This window comes from Trachypithecus francoisi, unplaced genomic scaffold, assembly GCF_009764315.1.
Source record: "Trachypithecus francoisi isolate TF-2019V2 unplaced genomic scaffold, Tfra_2.0 Lachesis_group16, whole genome shotgun sequence".
Lineage (NCBI taxonomy): Eukaryota > Metazoa > Chordata > Mammalia > Primates > Cercopithecidae > Trachypithecus > Trachypithecus francoisi.
The window spans coordinates 74,564,748-74,582,111 of NW_022681461.1; the positions used below are offsets into that span (position 1 = coordinate 74,564,748).

At 38.9% G+C, this 17,364-nt stretch overlaps 1 protein-coding gene across 4 annotated transcripts in view; it reads left to right on the top strand.

Moving 5' to 3' along the window:
• Nucleotides 1-17,364, top strand: part of ECPAS (Ecm29 proteasome adaptor and scaffold) — a 131,019-nt gene that overhangs the window by 81,815 nt on the left and 31,840 nt on the right. For all 4 annotated transcript variants that reach the window (XM_033237832.1, XM_033237834.1, XM_033237833.1 and 1 more), the window contains 5 exons: nucleotides 11,954-12,077; nucleotides 14,790-14,935; nucleotides 15,359-15,413; nucleotides 16,219-16,333; nucleotides 17,296-17,364. In XM_033237832.1, coding sequence (XP_033093723.1) covers nucleotides 11,954-12,077; nucleotides 14,790-14,935; nucleotides 15,359-15,413; nucleotides 16,219-16,333; nucleotides 17,296-17,364 — 509 coding nt within the window. The remainder of the gene's footprint in view (nucleotides 1-11,953; nucleotides 12,078-14,789; nucleotides 14,936-15,358; nucleotides 15,414-16,218; nucleotides 16,334-17,295) is intronic.

The window sequence follows — 17,364 nt, forward strand, 5'->3', positions numbered from 1 at the left end:
TGAAATATACAATAAATTCTTATTAACTATATTTGCCCTGTTGTGCTGCCAAATACTAAAACTTAATTTTTCTAACTGTATTTTTGTTCCCATTAGCCAAGCTCTCTTGCCTGCCTCTCCATTACCTTTCCTGGCCTTTGGTAACCACCATTTGTTCACTACCTCCATAAGATCAATTTTCTTACACATAAGTGAGAACATAGGATATTTGCTCTGTGCCTGGCTTATTTCACTAAATACAATGTCCTCCAGTTCCATCTATGTTGCTGTCAGCAACAGGATTTCATTCTTTTTTATGGCTGAATAATATTCCATTGTGTATATATACCACTTTTTAAAAATCCATTCATCTGTTGCTGGACACTTAGATTGATATCTTGTTTTGGCTATTGTTAATAGTGCTGCAGTAAACATTGGAGTACAAATACCTCTTCAGAATACAGATTTTCTTTCTTCTGGATATATACTTAGGATACATACTGGGATTGCTGGGTTATATGATAGTTTTTTAGTTTTTTGAGGAACCTTCATACTGTTTTCCCACCAACAGTGTATTAATGTTCTCCTTTCTTCACATTCTGACTATCATGTGTTGTTTTCTGTCTTCTTGATAATGGCTTTTCTAACTAGGGTGAGATGAGATCTCATTGTGGTTTTTCTCTGCATTTCTATCATGATTAGTGATGCTGAACTTTTTGTCATATACTTGTTGGCCATTTATATACCTTTTTTTGAGAAATAACTATTCAGATCTTTTGTCCATTTTCAAATCAGATTGTTTATTTGCTATTGAGTTGAATTCCTTACTTACTGTGTATTTTAATCTCTTGTCAGATGGATAATTTGCAGATATTTTCGTCTATGCCATAGGTTGTCTCTTCACTCTGTTGGATGTTTCCTTTGCTGTGCAGAAGCTTTTTAGCTTGATATAATCCCATTTGTCAATTTTTGCTTTAGTTGGTCTGTGCTTTTATGATCTTACTTAAGAAATCTGTGCCCAGACCAATATTTTGAAATGTTTCTCCAACGTTTTTTTTGTAGTAGTCTCAACATTCAGATCTTAGATTAAGTCTATTGTGGTTTGATATGGTGAGACAAAGGGGCCCAGTTTCATTTTTCTACATGTGGATATCTAGTTTTTCTAGCACAGCTTACTGAAGAGACTATTCCTTCCTCAATACATGTTCTTGATGCCTTTGTTGAAAATGAGTTGACTGTAAATGGATAGATTTATCTTTGGGTTCTTTATTCTGTTCCATTGGTGTATGTGTCTGTTTTTATGCTAGTTCCATGCTGTTTTGCTTACCATAGCTTTGTAATATATTTTGAAGTCAGGTAATGCAGTGCTTCTGGCTTTATTCTTTTTGCTCAGTATTTTTTGCTCATTATTCAGGGTCTTTGGTGCTTTCATACACATTTTAGGATTGTTTTTCTAGTTCTGCTTTGATGAACGTCATTGATATTTTGATAGGGATTATGTTGAATCTTGATCGTTTTCGGTAGTATGGAAATTTTAATAATACTATTTCAATCCATGAACATGGGATATGTATTCTCTTTTGTGTGTTCTTTTTAATTTCTTTCATCAATGTTCTGTAGTTTTCTTTTTTTTTTTTTTTTTTTTTGAGATGAAGTCTTGTTCTGTCGCCGGGGCTGGAGTGCAGTGGCCGGATCTCAGCTCACTGCAAGCTCCGCCTCCCGGGTTCACGCCATTCTCCTGCCTCAGCCTCCCGAGTAGCTGGGACTACAGACGTCCGCCACCTCGCCCGGCTAGTTTTTTGTATTTTTTTTTAGTAGAGACGGGGTTTCACAGTGTTCGCCAGGATGGTCTAGATCTCCTGACCTCGTGATCCGCCCGTCTCGGCCTCCCAAAGTGCTGGGATTACAGGCTTGAGCCACCGCGCCCGGCCTGTTCTGTAGTTTTCATTACAGAGAGCTTTTACTTCTTTGGTTATAATTTGTCCCTAGGTTTTTGTTTTTTGGGTTTTTTTGGTAGCTGTTATAAGCGGGATTGCTTTCTTGATTTCTTTTTCAAATTGTTTGCTGCTGGCCTATTAGTCTGTTCTCACACTGCTGTAACTGGGTAACTTATAAAGAAAAGAGATTTAATTGACTCACAGTTCTGCAGGCTGTACAGTAAGCATGGCTGGGAAGGCCTCAGAAAACTTACAATCTTGGCAGAAGGCAAAGAGGAAGCAGGCATGTCTTACATGGCAGGAGCAGGAGAAAAAGAACAAAGCAGGAGGTGCTACACACTTTTAAACAACCAGACCTTATGAGAATTCACTCACTATCAGAACAGTAAGGGAGAAGTCCACTCCCATGATCCAGTCACCCCACCACCAGGCCCCTCCTCCAACATTGGGGATTACTATTCAGTCATGAGATTGGGCAGGGACACAAATCCAAAGCATGTCACATATAATGCAACTGTTTATATGTTGATTTTGTATCCTGTAACTTACTGACTTTGTTTATCAGTTCTAATAATTTTTTATTTATCTTTTAAAGAAGCCAATTTTTCATTTCATTAATCTTCTGTAGTTTTTTTAGTCTCAATTTCATTTACTTCTGTTCTGAATTTTATTATTTCTTTCCTTTATTAATTTTGGGTTTGCTTTGCTTTTGCTTTTCTAGTTCTTTAAAATGCATCATTATGTTGTTTATTTGAAGTCTTTATACTTTTCTGATGTAAACATTTATTGCTGTAAACTTCCCACTTAGCACTGCTTTTGCTGTTTCCCATAGATTTTGGTATGTTGTGTTTTTATTTTCATTTGTATCAAGAAATTTAAAATTTTTCTTTCTTAATTTTTTCATAGATCCGTTGGTTGTTCAGGAACGTGTTGTTTAATTTCCATGTATTTCTATAGTTTCCAAAGTTCTACTTGTTATTGATTTCTAGTTTTATTCCATTGTAGTCAGAAAAGATACTTGATATGATTTAGATTTTTTTTGAATTGCTTGAGACTTGCTTTGTGGTCTAACATATGGTCTATCCTGGAAAATGTTCCATGTGCTGATGAGAAAAGATGTGTATTCTACAGCAGTTGGATGAAACGTTCTGTAAATGTCAGGTCCATTTTGTCTAGAGTGTAGTTCAGTTTCGATTTGGGTTGCTTGCTTTTCTGTCTGAATGACCTGTCCATTACTGGAAATGGGGTGTTGAAGTCAGTCTTCAACTATTATTGTGTTGCAGTCTATCTCTCCCTTTAAATCTATTATGCTTTATACGTTTGAGTGCTCCAATACTGTGTGCATATATATTTATCACCTTTATATCCTCTTGCTGAATTGAGCCCTTTATCGTCACATAATGACCTTGGTCTTTTTCTAGTTTTTGACTTGAAGTCTTAATCTGATGCAAGTATAGTTACATCTGTTCTTTTTGGGTTTTCATTTGCATGAAGTATCTTTTTCATACCTTTACCTTCAATCTGTGTGTATCTTTATAGGTTAAGTGAATTTCTTTTCTTTTTTTTTTTTTTTCCGAAATGGAGTCTCACTCCATTGCCCAGGCTGGAGTGCAGCAATCTCAGCTCACTGCAGCCTCCACCTCCTGGGTTCAAGTGATTCTCCTGCCTCAGCCTCCCAAGTAGCTGGGCCTAAAGGCACAGGCCACCATGCCTGGCCAATTTTTTTTATTTTTACTTTTTTTTTTAGTAGAGACAAGGTTTTGCCACATTGGCCAGGCTGATCTCGAACTCCTGACATCAGGTGATTTGCCCACTTTGGCCTCCCAAAGTGTTAGGATTATAGGTGTGAGCCACTGTGCCTAGCCAAAGTGAATTTCTTGTAGGCAGCATATAGTTGGTCTTGTTTTCTTATTCATTCAGCCATTCTGTATCTTTTAATCAGATAAGTTAGTCCATCGACAGTCAGTTTATTATTGTTAGGTAAAGACTTAACTACTGACCGTTTGTTTTTTGTTTTCTGGTTGTTTTGGAAGTCCTCTTTTTTGCTTTCTGTCTTCCTTTGTGGATAAGTGACTTTTTTCTCGTAGTATGTTTTACTTTTTATTTTTAGTGTATCTGTTTAGACCGTTTTTTGAGTTGTGGTTTCCCTAAGGGTTTCAGAAAATATAACAAGTTTGATGACAACTTCACTGATCACAAGAAAAGAACAAAAACAAGCAAAGAGGCCGGGCGCGGTGGCTCAAGCCTGTAATCCCAGCACTTTGGGAGGCCGAGACGGGCGGATCACGAGGTCAGGAGATCAAGACCATCCTGGCTAACACGGTGAAACCCCGTCTCTACTAAAAAATACAAAAAACTAGCCGGGCGAGGTGGTGGGCGCCTGTAGTCCCAGCTACTTGGGAGGCTGAGGCAGGAGAATGGCGTGAACCCGGGAGGCGGAGCTTGCAGTGAGCTGAGATCCGGCCACTGCACTCCAGCCTGGGCGACAGAGCGAGACTCCGTCTCAAAAAAAAACAAAAAAAACAACAAAAAAAGAAAACAAAAACAAACAAAAAAACAAGCAAAGAAAAAACTTAAAAAAAACTCTGTTTTAATTCCAGTACCCCGATTTTTTGGCTCTTTGTTGTCTCAACTTAACATATTTTTATATTGCCTATCTTTTAACAAATTGTTGTAGTCATTATTTTTGAAAAGTTTATGTTTTAGTCTTCATACTAAAGATTCTATAGAGTGTTAGATAAGGATACTAAAGATACTCTAATACAAAGATACTCTTAATACTCTATACAATATTAGAGTATTTTTAGAATGCAGTATTAGAGTGCCTTTAGTATCTTTAGAATGCTCTATACAGTATTAGAGTATTTTGAATTTGTGTATTTACATTTTTTGTTGCATGCTAGAGTTCTTTTCTTTCAGATTGAAGAACTGTAGCATTTTTTGTAAGACACATCTGGTGGTGAATTCCCTTGTCTTTTGTTTACCCAGGAAAGTCTTCATTTCTCCTTTATATTTCAATATTGCGGGAAGTCAGGGACCCCAAATGGAGGGACCGGTTGAAGCCGTGGCAGAACATAAATTGTGAAGATTTCATGAACACTTATCAGTTCCCAAAATTAATATTTTTATAATTGTGAAGATTTCTTGGGCATTTATCACTTCCCCAATCAATACTCTTATAATTTCTTATGCCTGTCTTTAATCTCTTAATCCCATCATCTTTGTAATCCGAGGATGTATGTCCCCTCAGGACCCTGTAATGATTGCGTTAACTGTACAAATTGTTTGTAAAACATGTGGTTTAACAATATAAAATCAGTGCACCCTGAAAAAGAACAGAATAACAGCGATTTTCAGGGAACAAGGAAAGATAACCGTAAGGTCTGACTGCCTGCCGGGTTGGGCAGAATAGAGCTGTATTTTTCTTCTTGGTTAAAGCCTTTAGATGGATGTATGAGTAGGAGAAATATTGCTGAATTCTTTTCCCAGCAAGGAATATTAGTAATTGATACCCCGGGGAAGGAGTGCATTCCTGGGGGGAGGTCTATGAATGGCCGCTTTGGGAGTGTCTGTCTTACATGGTTGAGATAAGAACTGAAATATGCCCTAGTGTCCTGCAGTACCCTTAGGCTTGCTAGGATTAGGAAATTCCAGCCTGGTGAATTATAGTCAGATGGGTTGTCTGCTCTCGAACCCTGTTTCCTGTTAAGATGTTTATCAAGACACTGTGTGCACAGTGGGACACAGACCCTCATCAGTAATTCTAATTTTGCCCTTGTCTTGTGATCTTTTATTGCCCTTTGAAGCATGTGATCTTTGTAACTTACTTCCTGTTTGTACACCCCTTCCCCTTTCAGAATCCCGAATAAAAACTTGCTGGTTTTGTGGCTCGAGGTCTCCATCATGCTCCTACCAGTGTGTGGTGGCACCCCTGGAGGCCCAGCTGTAAAATTTCTCTCTTTGTACTCTTTCTGTTTCTCAGACTGGCCGACACTTAGGGAAAATAGAAAAGAACCTACGTTGAAATATTGGGGGCTGGTTCCCCTGATATTTGAAGGATAGCTTTGCTGAGTACAGTATTCTCAGTTGCAAGATTTTTTTCCTTCCTTCCTTCCTTCCTTCCTTCCTTCCTCCCTCCCTCCCTCCCTCCCTCTTTTTCTTCCTTTCTTTCCTTTCTTTCAGCACTTTGAATATGTTATTCCACTCCCTCCTGATCTGTAAGGTTTCTGCCACCAGACATATCAGAGCTCCTTTATATCTATCTTGCTTCTTTTCTCTTGCTAGTTTTGGGATCCTCTCTTCATCCATGACCTTTGCGAGTTTATTGTATGCCTTGGGGTAATCTTATTTGGGTCGAATCTTCTTGGTCTTTGACCTTCTTTTACCTGGGTGTTTGTCTTTTTCCATGTTCTGAAAGTTCTTTGTTGATTATTTCTTTGAATAAACTTTCCACACCTGTTTCTTTCTCTATTTCCTCTTTAAGGCAAATAACTCTTAGCCTCTTTGAAGCTGTTTTCCAGGTCTTGTAAGTGTATCTCATTCTTCTGCATTTTTCTCCTCTGACTGTGAGTTTTCAAATAGCTTTAGAGCTCACTAATTCTTTCTTCTACTTGATCAGTTCTACTGTTGAGACACACTGAAGTATTTTTCAGTCATCCATTACATTTTTTCAGCTCTAAGATTTGATTTTTTCCTCCATTTTAATCTCTTTGCTAAATTTCTCTTGTAAGTTTCTGAATTCCTTCTCCATGTTTTCTTGAAGTTGTTGAGCATTCTTAAAACAGCTAGCTTGAATTCCCTGTCTGAGAGGTCACATATCTACACCACTCCAGAATTAGTCACTGGTGCCTGCTTATTTAGCCTGTTTGTTTAGTGTGAATGTTTTTTAGAACATGTTTTCTCAAATGTCCTTGATGCTTGTGAACATTCATCAGTGTTTGGGCATTGAAGAGGTAAATATTTATTCCAGTTTTCACAGTCTGGCCTTGTTTGTACCTGTCCTTCAGAGGGCCTTCCAAGAAACCAAATATGACTGAGTGTTGAGTTCCCTAAGCCTGTGGTCACTGCAGTCATTTCAGCACTAGAGGGCACCCTAAGCCCAGGTGTGCTGCAGCTCTTACAGACACCTACATACCCAGCATTGATGGACTTGGGGAAGATAAGGGAGCATTCTCTGTGTTCCCAGGCAAAGTTTCTTGCCCTCTTCCCTCTCTTTCCCCCAGGTAGAGGGAGTATCTCTCCACAATGAGCTGCCTGAAGTTAGGGGAGGGGTAATGTGGGCACTCTTGTGGCCACAGCAGCTAGCACCATGCTGGGTTGCACCCAAAGCCCATGGCCTCCCAGACCAGCACAGTACCAGGGCTCACTGAAGACCTGTGACCACCTGACTGCCGCTGATGCTTTTTCAAAGATGAGGCCGCTTTAGTCAGCAGGTGTTGGAGCCAACGAGGACTTGGGACTTAGGTTGTTCGTGCCACACAAGCAGATTCCTTTCTTGCCTGGGGTGAGTCCAGAAGTGCTCTTCCACAGCAACATCCTGGAAATGGGGCCTTCGGACTCTGCCTGGTGCTTTGTTTTATTATGGGTGGGCTGGTGCCTGGTTACGAGAAAAAGTCTCCTGTATTCTTGCTTTTCCTTCCTCCAAGTGTGGCCTAGCTGCTGGTGAAGTTTATTTGGGGACCTGAGGCCATTTTAGTCAACTGACTTGGGTTCCTCTCACTGAAGAAACTGATTCCTCTCTGGTCCAGGTTTGGTCTAAGTGCTCCTCCTGGGGCACTGGCGGAATTCTGCCTGATGCTGTGACAGGGTGGCACTGAGTTGCAGTGCAGAGGATCACATTCCCTTTGCTGTCATTCACCCAAGCATACATGTTCTCTTTCCAAGCTGGAGGGGGTGGTGTAGGCAGTGTGTTCTTCCCACCCTGTTCAGCGCGTCTCCTCTTGTTATTCTGCTGAAGCTGGGTACTGTGATCTGTCACCTGATTTAGTTTTTATGAAGGTGCTTTTTTAGTGGACAGTTCAGTTCGATGTTCCTGCATTAGATGGGGAGAGGATGAGGTTCTGTTGGGCTTTTTTTTTTTTTTCCCTCAGTTTTAAGTTTTTGTAGGTACATGGTTGGTGTATATGTTTATGGGGTACACGAGATGTTTTGATACAGACATGCAATGCTTAATAATCACATCATGGAGAATAGGGTATCCATCCCCTCAAGCATTTATCTTTTGAGTTGCAAACAATCCTATTATATTCTTTTAGTTATTTTTAAATGTACAATGAAATTATTGTTGACTATAGCCACACTAGTTTGCTATCAAAGAGTAGTAGTTCTCATTCATTCTTTTTTTTTTTTTTTGAAACAGAGTCTGACTCTATTGCCCAGGCAGGAGTGCAGTGGTGCAATCTCAGCTCACTACAACCTCCACCTCCTGAGTTCAAGCGATTCTCCTGCCTCAGCCTCCCAAGTAGCTGGGATTACAGGCGCACACCACCATGCCCAGCTAATTTTTGTATTTTTAATAGAGGCAGGGTTTTACCATGTTGGCCAGGCTGATCTTGAACTCCTGACCTCAGGTAATCCACCCATCTTGGCCTCCCAAAGTGCTAGGATTACAGGTATGAGCCAGTGCACCCGGCCTGAATTCATTCTTTCTAATTATTTTTTTCTACCTGTTAACCATTTCCACCTCCCCCTATTCAACCACTTTGCCCTTCCGCCTGCTCCCTCTTGTAACTTTGTATTACAGGAAATTTCAAACACATGCAAAAATAGAATAATAATATAATGAATCCCCATGTATCTGTTATTTTCTCTATTGAACCCCCCCTTTATGGAATATTTACAGCAATGTCCAGATAGTATATTATTCATAAATGTAGCTATGGGGTTTTGTTTTTTTGTTTTTAATGCCAGCTGTGTTGTTATTAATAACGGGAAACATGCAAAAACAGGTACAGGTACATAAAATGAACCCCTAATAAGGATTATGTTGAAATACCTTTTTTCAGCTTGAAATTGCCAAGAAAAGCTTTTAACCAGGGAAGCTGTAGGGCTAAAGCCTTTAAATCTTTTTTCATCAGACTAGGAAGCATGTGGCATTAGTACTTGAAACCTCATCACTGGAGCATTTGTTGATTGGTGTAGGAAAGTCTCAACTGTTGTCTTTATGCTTTGAAGAGTAGCGTGTTCATAACCCTCACATGCTCTCTGTTCTTCCCTTATTTCTCCTATTCCTCCTAAATTTCTTCTGGTTCACAGTAAAAAATGGAAAATGCAGGTCTAGGTAGTTACATGTTGGGTCAGTGATTCCTACTAGTGAATCGTGTCAACATTACTGAATAAAATTTTAAAACATTTGAGTGGGTACTATATAGAATTTTCAAATGTTTGACTTTTGAAATGCTTTCAAACTTACAGTGAAGCTGTAAGAACAGTGTAAAGAACTCCTGTGTGCCCTTTATCCACATTTACCAAATTTTAACATTTCACATATGCTTTATTATTCTCTTTTTTTCTGAGCCATTTAAAAGTAACATCAAGATATCATAAAATTTAAGAGTGCAAAAAGTTAAATAATTGTTGAATAAATGTTAATAAAATACAATGGCTACTATTTATTGTGGTGTAACCATAACCAAGCATACTATACAGTCATTTTATGTACGTTAACCTCATTTAATTGTTAAAGCCTAATGCTGTGGATGATGATATTATGCTCCTTTTACAAATGAAGTTTTTGAGGCTCATAGAAGTTTAAATGAGGGTATTCTGAGATTTTGCTGAAGTTGCTTATCAGCTTAAGGAGATTTTGGGGTGAGACGATGGGGTTTTCTAAATATACAATCATGTCATCTGCAAACAGGGACAATTTGACTTTCTCTTTTCCTAATTGAATACCCTTTATTTCTTTCTCCTGCCTGATTGCCCTGGCCAGAACTTCCAACACTCTGTTGAATAGGAGTGGTGAGAGAGGGCATCCCTGTCTTGTGCCAGTTTTCAAAGGGAATGCTTCTAGTTTTTGCCCATTCAGTATGATATTGGTTGTGGGTTCGTCATAAATAGCTCTCATTATATTGAGATATGTCCCATCAATATGTAATTTATTGAGAGTTTTCAGCATGAAGGGCTGTTGAATTTTGTCAAAGACCTTTTCTGCGTGTGTTGAGATAATCATGTGGTTTTTGTCTTTGGTTCTGTCTATGTGATGGATTACGTTTATTGATTTGCGTCTGTTGAACCAGCCTTGCATCCCAGGGATGAAGCCCATTTGATCATGGTGGATAAGCTTTTTGATGTGCTGCTGGATTCGGTTTGCCAGTATTTTATTGAGGATTTTTGCATCGATGTTCATCAGGGATATTAGTCTAAAATTCTCTTTTTTTGTTGTGTCTCTGCCAGGCTTTGGTATCAGGATGATGCTGGCCTCATAAAATGAGTTAGGGAGGGAGGATTCCCTCTTTTTCTATTGTTTGGAATAGTTTTAGAAGTGGTACCAGCTCCTTTTTGTACCTCTGGTAGAATTCGGCTGTGGATCCGTCTGGTTCTGGACTTTTTTTGGTTGGTAGGCTATTAATTATTGCCTTAATTTCAGAGCCTGTTACCGGTCTCTTCAGGGATTCAGCTTCTTCCTGGTTTAGTCTTGGGAGAGTGTATGTGTCCAGGAATTTATCCATTTCTTCTAGATTTTCTAGTTCATTTGCATAGAGGCGTTTATAGTATTTCTGTGGGATTGGTGGTGATACCCCCTTTATCATTTTTTGTTGGGTCTATTTGATTCTTCTCTCTTTTCTTCTTTATTAGTCCTGCTAACAGTCTATCAGTTTTGTTGATCTCTTCAAAAAACCAGCTCCTGGATTCCTTGATTTTTTGAAGAGTTTTTTTGTGTCTCTATTTCCTTCAGTTCTGCTCTGATCTTAGTTATTTCTTGTCTTCTGCTGGCCTTTGAATGTGTTTGCTCTTGCTTCTGTAGTTCTTTTAATTGCGATGTTAGGGTATCAAGTTTAGATCTTTCCTGCTTTCTCTTGTGGGCATTTAGTGCTATAAATTTCCCTCTACACACTGCTTTAAATGTGTCCCAGAGATTCTGGTATGTTGTATCGTTGTTCTCATTGGTTTCAAAGAACATCTTTATTTCTGCCTTCATTTCGTTATGTACCCAGTAGTCATTCAGGAACAGGTTGTTCAGTTTCCATGTAGTTGAGCGGTTTTGAGTGAGTTTCTTAATCCTGAGTTCTAGTTTGATTGCACTGTGGTCTAGAGAGACTGGATTAAGAAAATGTGGCACATATACACCATGGAATACTATGCAGCCATAAAAAAGGATGCGTTCATGTCCTTTGTAGGGACATGGATGAAGGGAGAAACCATCGTTTTCAGCAAACTGTCACAAGACAAAAAATCAAATACTGCATGTTCTCACTCATAGGTGGGAATTGAACAATGAGAACGCTTGGACACAGGAAGGGGAACATCACACACCTGGGCCTGTCTTGGGGTGAGGAGAGCGGGGAGGGATAGCATTAGGAGATACACCTAATGTAAATGATGAGTTCATGGGTGCAGCACATCAACATGGCACATGTATACATATGTAACAAACCTGCATGTTGTGCACATGTACCCTAGAACTTAAAGTATAATAATAAAAAAAAAAAGTTCAAATAAGGTTATATAGCTGGTGAGAGATGGCTAGAATTTATATTGAGACTCACATGGCTTCAAAGTTGATGGGATTTTCTGTCTTCCTTAGGTGAACCATATTATGCTTCCAGAAATCATAAATCACTGCTTAGTGGTTCTTTACTGAGGGTGAGGAGGGCAGCAAAGACTTTGAAAAATATCTTCAAGGGATTCTTATATGGTCCACTCCCTCACCCTCCCTGGCCTTTGAGCCACTGAATTAGCGAAAGCAAGCTAGGGCAAAGAGGGAAAACAAAACATGCTGAGAAACACACTTTTAAGCAGGCTTTCTGTAGAAATGGATGTTTTTGGGAAATGTTTGGGAAATGTCTCATTCATGGTTTTTACTTCCTTTGTTGCAGGCCAAGCAGATAGAACTTCAGTTCACTATTGGCGAAGCCATTACCAGCGCTGCAATAGGAACTAGTTCTGTGGCTGCCCGAGATGCCTGGCTAGTGACTGAAGAGGAATATACTCCTCCTGCTGGTACCAAATATTCAGCTAATCAATTTATAATTATCAAGTAACGCTTTTTTGTTTTCGTTATTACATTTGAGGCAAAACCATTATACATTCCATATTACTTTTTTCAAATATTTATATCTGTTTTACCAATTTCATTCAGTCAAGAAAAATAGTTGGATGAGGAAGACAGCATGAGGCTGGGCACAGTGGCTCATGCCTGTAATCCTAGTACTTTGAGAGGCCGAGGTGAGCGAATCACCTGAGGTCAGGAGTTAGAGACTAGCCTGGCCAACATGATGAAACCCCATCTCTACTAAAAATAGAAAACTTAGCTGGGCGTGGTGGCACAAGCCTGTAATCCCAGCTACTTGGGAGGCTGAGGCATGAGAATTTCTTGAACCTGGCAGGTCGAGGTTGTAAGTGAGCTGAGATCATGCCACTACGCTTGATCCTGGCCAACAGAGTAAGATTCTGTCTCAAAAAAAAACAAAAACAAAAAAAACAGCATGAAATTAGTAACTTACTTTTCTGACCCTTTGGCAAGCAAGCAAGGGAGTCAGCTCTGGATCACCTTGAAGCTTGTGCTCTTTTCATGAGGATTTATGTATTTAGCCAGTTTCAGAATTCAAGGTGTAGTTGTTTCCAGATGATGTGTCCTTTAGTCCTTTATTACATAATGAAGCCTCAGTGCCTTCTGCTAGCGCTACAGATACACTGGCTTTTAGTGGCAGCATATAGTTGAGGGAACATGTGGTTTCTGACTTTATGTTATGTATGTTATGATTTCAAATTTATTGTGGTTTCATTTGAATTTGGAATTGAAAATATATTTTAGTATTTGAGCTAGAATAAAAAAAATTTAAACAGAAGGAAAAGTCACCAAGTTTTTATATTTTATTCTCTCAATTGAGGAAATTTAAAGATAGTATTCTCGTGGTAACATTTTATTGTATATTGTGTTCCATCATGAATAATGCATTAATTTAGTTATTGCACTTAGTGTTACAGTTGACACTTCACTCCACGTTAATGCGTTCACCTATTATTTCATTAGCCACCATAAAGAGATTTAAAGGAAATAGAAAAACACACTTTTGCTTGCACTGTAATGAGAACTGTGGATTGACAAAAACTGAATCAGAGTCAGTTCTTTGAGGTTTTTCTTTGAACACACGTGAAGCAAGGCAAGTAGCAGTTTGTATAGAAGGAAGACGGTAAGGAAGGAAAGCGACATTGTTAGCAAGAAGACAACCAAACCTGAAGTGGGAATTTTCAGGTTGCATGTGAGAGGTGGTAACAGAGGCTTGACAACAGGGAGGGCTCACACTGAGGAGTGGGTTTGCTTTGAGAGGCATGTTTCTGACTCCATGGGTTTTTACATAGTGACTTAACAAGTAAAGGTTAGTAGAGAGGTATCTATGCCAGTCTTCATTCTCTGAACTCTTGTATTGCCTCAAACTCTTCTTGGAAGATTGCATCCTGCTTGGCTTTTTACTCATCCAAAGGAATCTCAAATTGTCCATTCGATGTTGAAGTTCTATTTTTGTCTGTTTTGGGAAAGGAGAACATAAAATACTGTGGAGAAGGGAGGGATGATGAATCTTTGATGTGAATTTTGATCATGCATGTTCTATGTCATTCTCATCTGAGTGCTACTCGGCCTTTGGATGTTGTTGTTGGTTACAGTGTACCAATCTTGCTGAGAGTAGAATGAACAGCATTTGAGAAGCCAGTTAGGGCCCAGGTCTTAGACATCTTAACATCTGTACATATTATCCCAGGCATGTTATGGGAATCTAGTAAGGACTTGTTGGTTTTGTAATTGTAGTTACCCAGATAGCAGAACTGCTGGTAGCTAGAGTTGTGGTTATGGGAATTAAAAGAAGGGATTCTGACTGAGAACTGGAGTAATGTGATCAGCGAGGAGCTGTGAAGGGATGAGGGGTGGAGGGGAATTAACCATGTCACGTACTGCCAATATATCAACTAAGGTGAGAATTGAGAAACCATCATTGGACTTAGCAACAGGAAAGTCATTCGTGATTTCTATGACTAATTTCTATGGAGAAGAGAAGGTAAAAGGATGATATGGAGTGGGCTCAAGGAAAGAGAAGAGCAAAGTTTGAACATGAGTTTAAACAACTGTTTTGAAGGGTCTTAATGTAAATCAGTGGTTTGTCACTGGAGGAGTGAGATTTTTGCCCCACAGAGGACATTTAGTAATGTCTAGACACTGGGGAGGGTGCGTGCCACTGGTCTCTAGTGGGTGAAGGCACAGGATGCTGCTAGACATCCTGCAGTGTATAGCACAGCTCTGTATAATAAAGAATTATCCAGCTACAATGTCAGTAGTGTTGAGGTTGAGAAACCCTGGAGTAATAAAGGAAAGGAGAAAAACAGTATGGTAGCTGGAGGAGGAAAGTAAGTGCAAAAGAAGTTTGTTTTTAGATGGAAGATGAGAAACATCTAGTAGACAAAGAAAAATTGCTAAAGAGTAGGGATAAGTTTTCATTCTCAGGAACTAAAAAGTTACTTGAGTATCTTTGAAATGTAATTTTGTTTACGCTAGATTCTAGAGTGAATAATTATAGATTCCTTCAGCAACTTTAAACACCATAGTCATTTAGATTTTAATATAGGATTGTTATGCAAATGTTGATTTCAATTTAATTTTTTCAGGATACTATGTTGAATTATTTTAATTCTTTGTTGTTTTTCTTTGCTTTTCCCCAGGAGCCAAAGTGAATGATGTGGTTCCATGGGTGTTGGATGTGATTTTAAATAAACATATCATCAGCCCCAACCCACATGTGAGGCAGGCAGCCTGCATCTGGCTCCTTTCCCTTGTGAGGAAGCTAAATACCCACAAAGAAGTGAAGGTGAGCCATGCTGTCTGTGGTCAGCCCTGTTGAAAACCAGTTTTATAAGTAGCAAGGAAAGCATATGAGGGTGAAGGTCATTAACCAATAGTAGGTATTTTGAAATACATTGTACATGAAGGAATGAAGAATGGTGGCCTGATATATATAGGCTGGAAGATGATTCTAGACTTGAAGGTATAAAGTCAGAAGTGCTTGAGATGGGGAAGCTCAGTTGGGGCAATGGTCAGCTTGCATGTGTTAGACTACCTGTAAGTGGTACAGCTCCAGGTGATTTGGGCCACCTGTAAAGATGAGAGCAAAACATCAATTGTAACTGGCTTGGATAATAAGACTACAAATTTTGTGCACGGTAAGAACAAGACTCTTGCTCTCTCAAAGAGGTAGAGTTTCAGTGTTCTAATGCCTTTTTTCTTCTTTCAGTCTCATCTTAAAGAAATTCAAAGTGCGTTTGTTTCAGTTCTATCAGAAAATGATGGTAGGTTGTTGGTTAATATTTGATTTCTAAACTTTATTGAACTTGTGTTTTAAATGTTGAAAAACCTGGATTAATGAACATAAAAGAAAACTTTCCTGAGCTGTGTAATCAAAACAATTATTAAACCTTATTTGTTAGCCGTAAGGATAAGCGTTATGTTAATGGTTTGGAAACCAAAATTTCTAGTTAGGATATAGGAAACTTAGATTCTTTTTTATTTATTGGTTTATACGTTAGAACATGTTCCTCAACTCTGCATTTTAAAATGGAACTGAGGCCTTCTTTAACATTAGTATCTCTCATAATAGCTTTTTTCTACCTCTGGTTACTTTTCTTCTCTGATTTAAGCTAGGAGAGAGTGAATGTATATGTGTTAAATCTTTCAATAGTAGCTTTGTTTTATAACTTGTTTTAAACATATGGTCTTGTATTGACTTTTAAAAGTTAGGTCTGAGTGTATTGAGATCTCGTGAGGCTGTTTTATCTCTGATGTGTGTGACTTACAGCCCGTGGATGATCTGTCACTGCACTGTCCAGTGACACTGTATAGGTCCATCAGTATTGTCTAGGTTTGTGAACTGGATCTTCTGTGAATGTGGTTCTCATTTACAGTAACTTATGTATGGTGCCATGTCCACTGAAATGATTTATTATTATTTTTAACAAAATAGACATGTTGATTCTGTTTTTATATCTTTACTTTGATATCATTTTGGGTCAGTGTTAACTTTTTAAAGCTTTTGATTTCATAGCAAGTAGACAAAATTTTTTTAAAGTAATACAATCTTGTCTGACTTTCTTGTAGAACTTAGCCAAGATGTTGCATCAAAGGGCCTTGGGTTGGTTTATGAACTAGGCAGTGAACAAGATCAACAGGAATTGGTTTCTACACTTGTAGAAACACTTATGACTGGCAAAAGGTATGGTGAACTTGAAAATTTTAGATTCAAGCCCATAGAGGAAGTCTATACACGTAGTGAGAATATGCTGGAGAAGGAAGATTCAGCTTTCCATTTTTTCATTTATGAAGCCTTTTCTAAATTGCAAGTCCGTAATTGTTGTGCTGTGGATAGCACAATTATTCCAGTGTATACTGTTAACTTTAGGAGCATGCCACTAGGTCAAGCTTTGAAAGTTTAATGATCTCAGACAATTAATGTATTGGATTAGAAAAATGCCTTAATTACTGTTAGCTAAATGGAAGTTAAGATACAGAGAAGAAGCTTGCATATCATTCATAGTCTAATCTGTGAAGAGTGTGAGGGGAAATCATCTGTGTAAGGGATTGCTGCTTTATGTTTCTTCCCTTGTAGGAAGGATAGTTTTTCATGTGCTACCACATTTAATCCGGGGGAAATTATGTGAAATGTCTTTTTCATCTGTTAATTTGTTCATTCTGGATTCATTTTACAAAATTTGCAGCCTCATGGAAAGGACTTTTTTTTTTTTTTTTTTTTGTCTTTTTGTGACAAGAGTCTTGCTCTGTTGCCTAGGCTGGAGTGCAGTGGCCTGATCTCGGCTCACTGCAACCTCTGCCTCCCTGGTTCAAGCGATTCTCCTGCCTCAGCATCCCGAGTAGCTGGGACTACAGGCGTGTGCCACCATGCCTGGCTAATTTTTTGTATTTTTAGTAGAGATGGGGTTTCACTGTATTAGCCGGGATGGCCTCAAACTCCTGACCTAGTGATCCGCCCACCTCGGCCCCCCAAAGTGCTGAGATTACAGGCATGAGCTACCGTGCCTGACCGGTAAAAGACTTTTATATCTTGTGCACAGTAAATACTTGATAGGAAGTTTTATCACTTTGTAAATGAATTGCATTGGCTAGTTGAATGTTGGTGTGAAAAGCTTGAAGCTTATTGAAATTCTTATTTTGGTTTAGAGTTAAACATGAAGTTTCTGGAGAGACAGTGGTATTTCAAGGGGGAGCTCTTGGCAAAACGCCAGATGG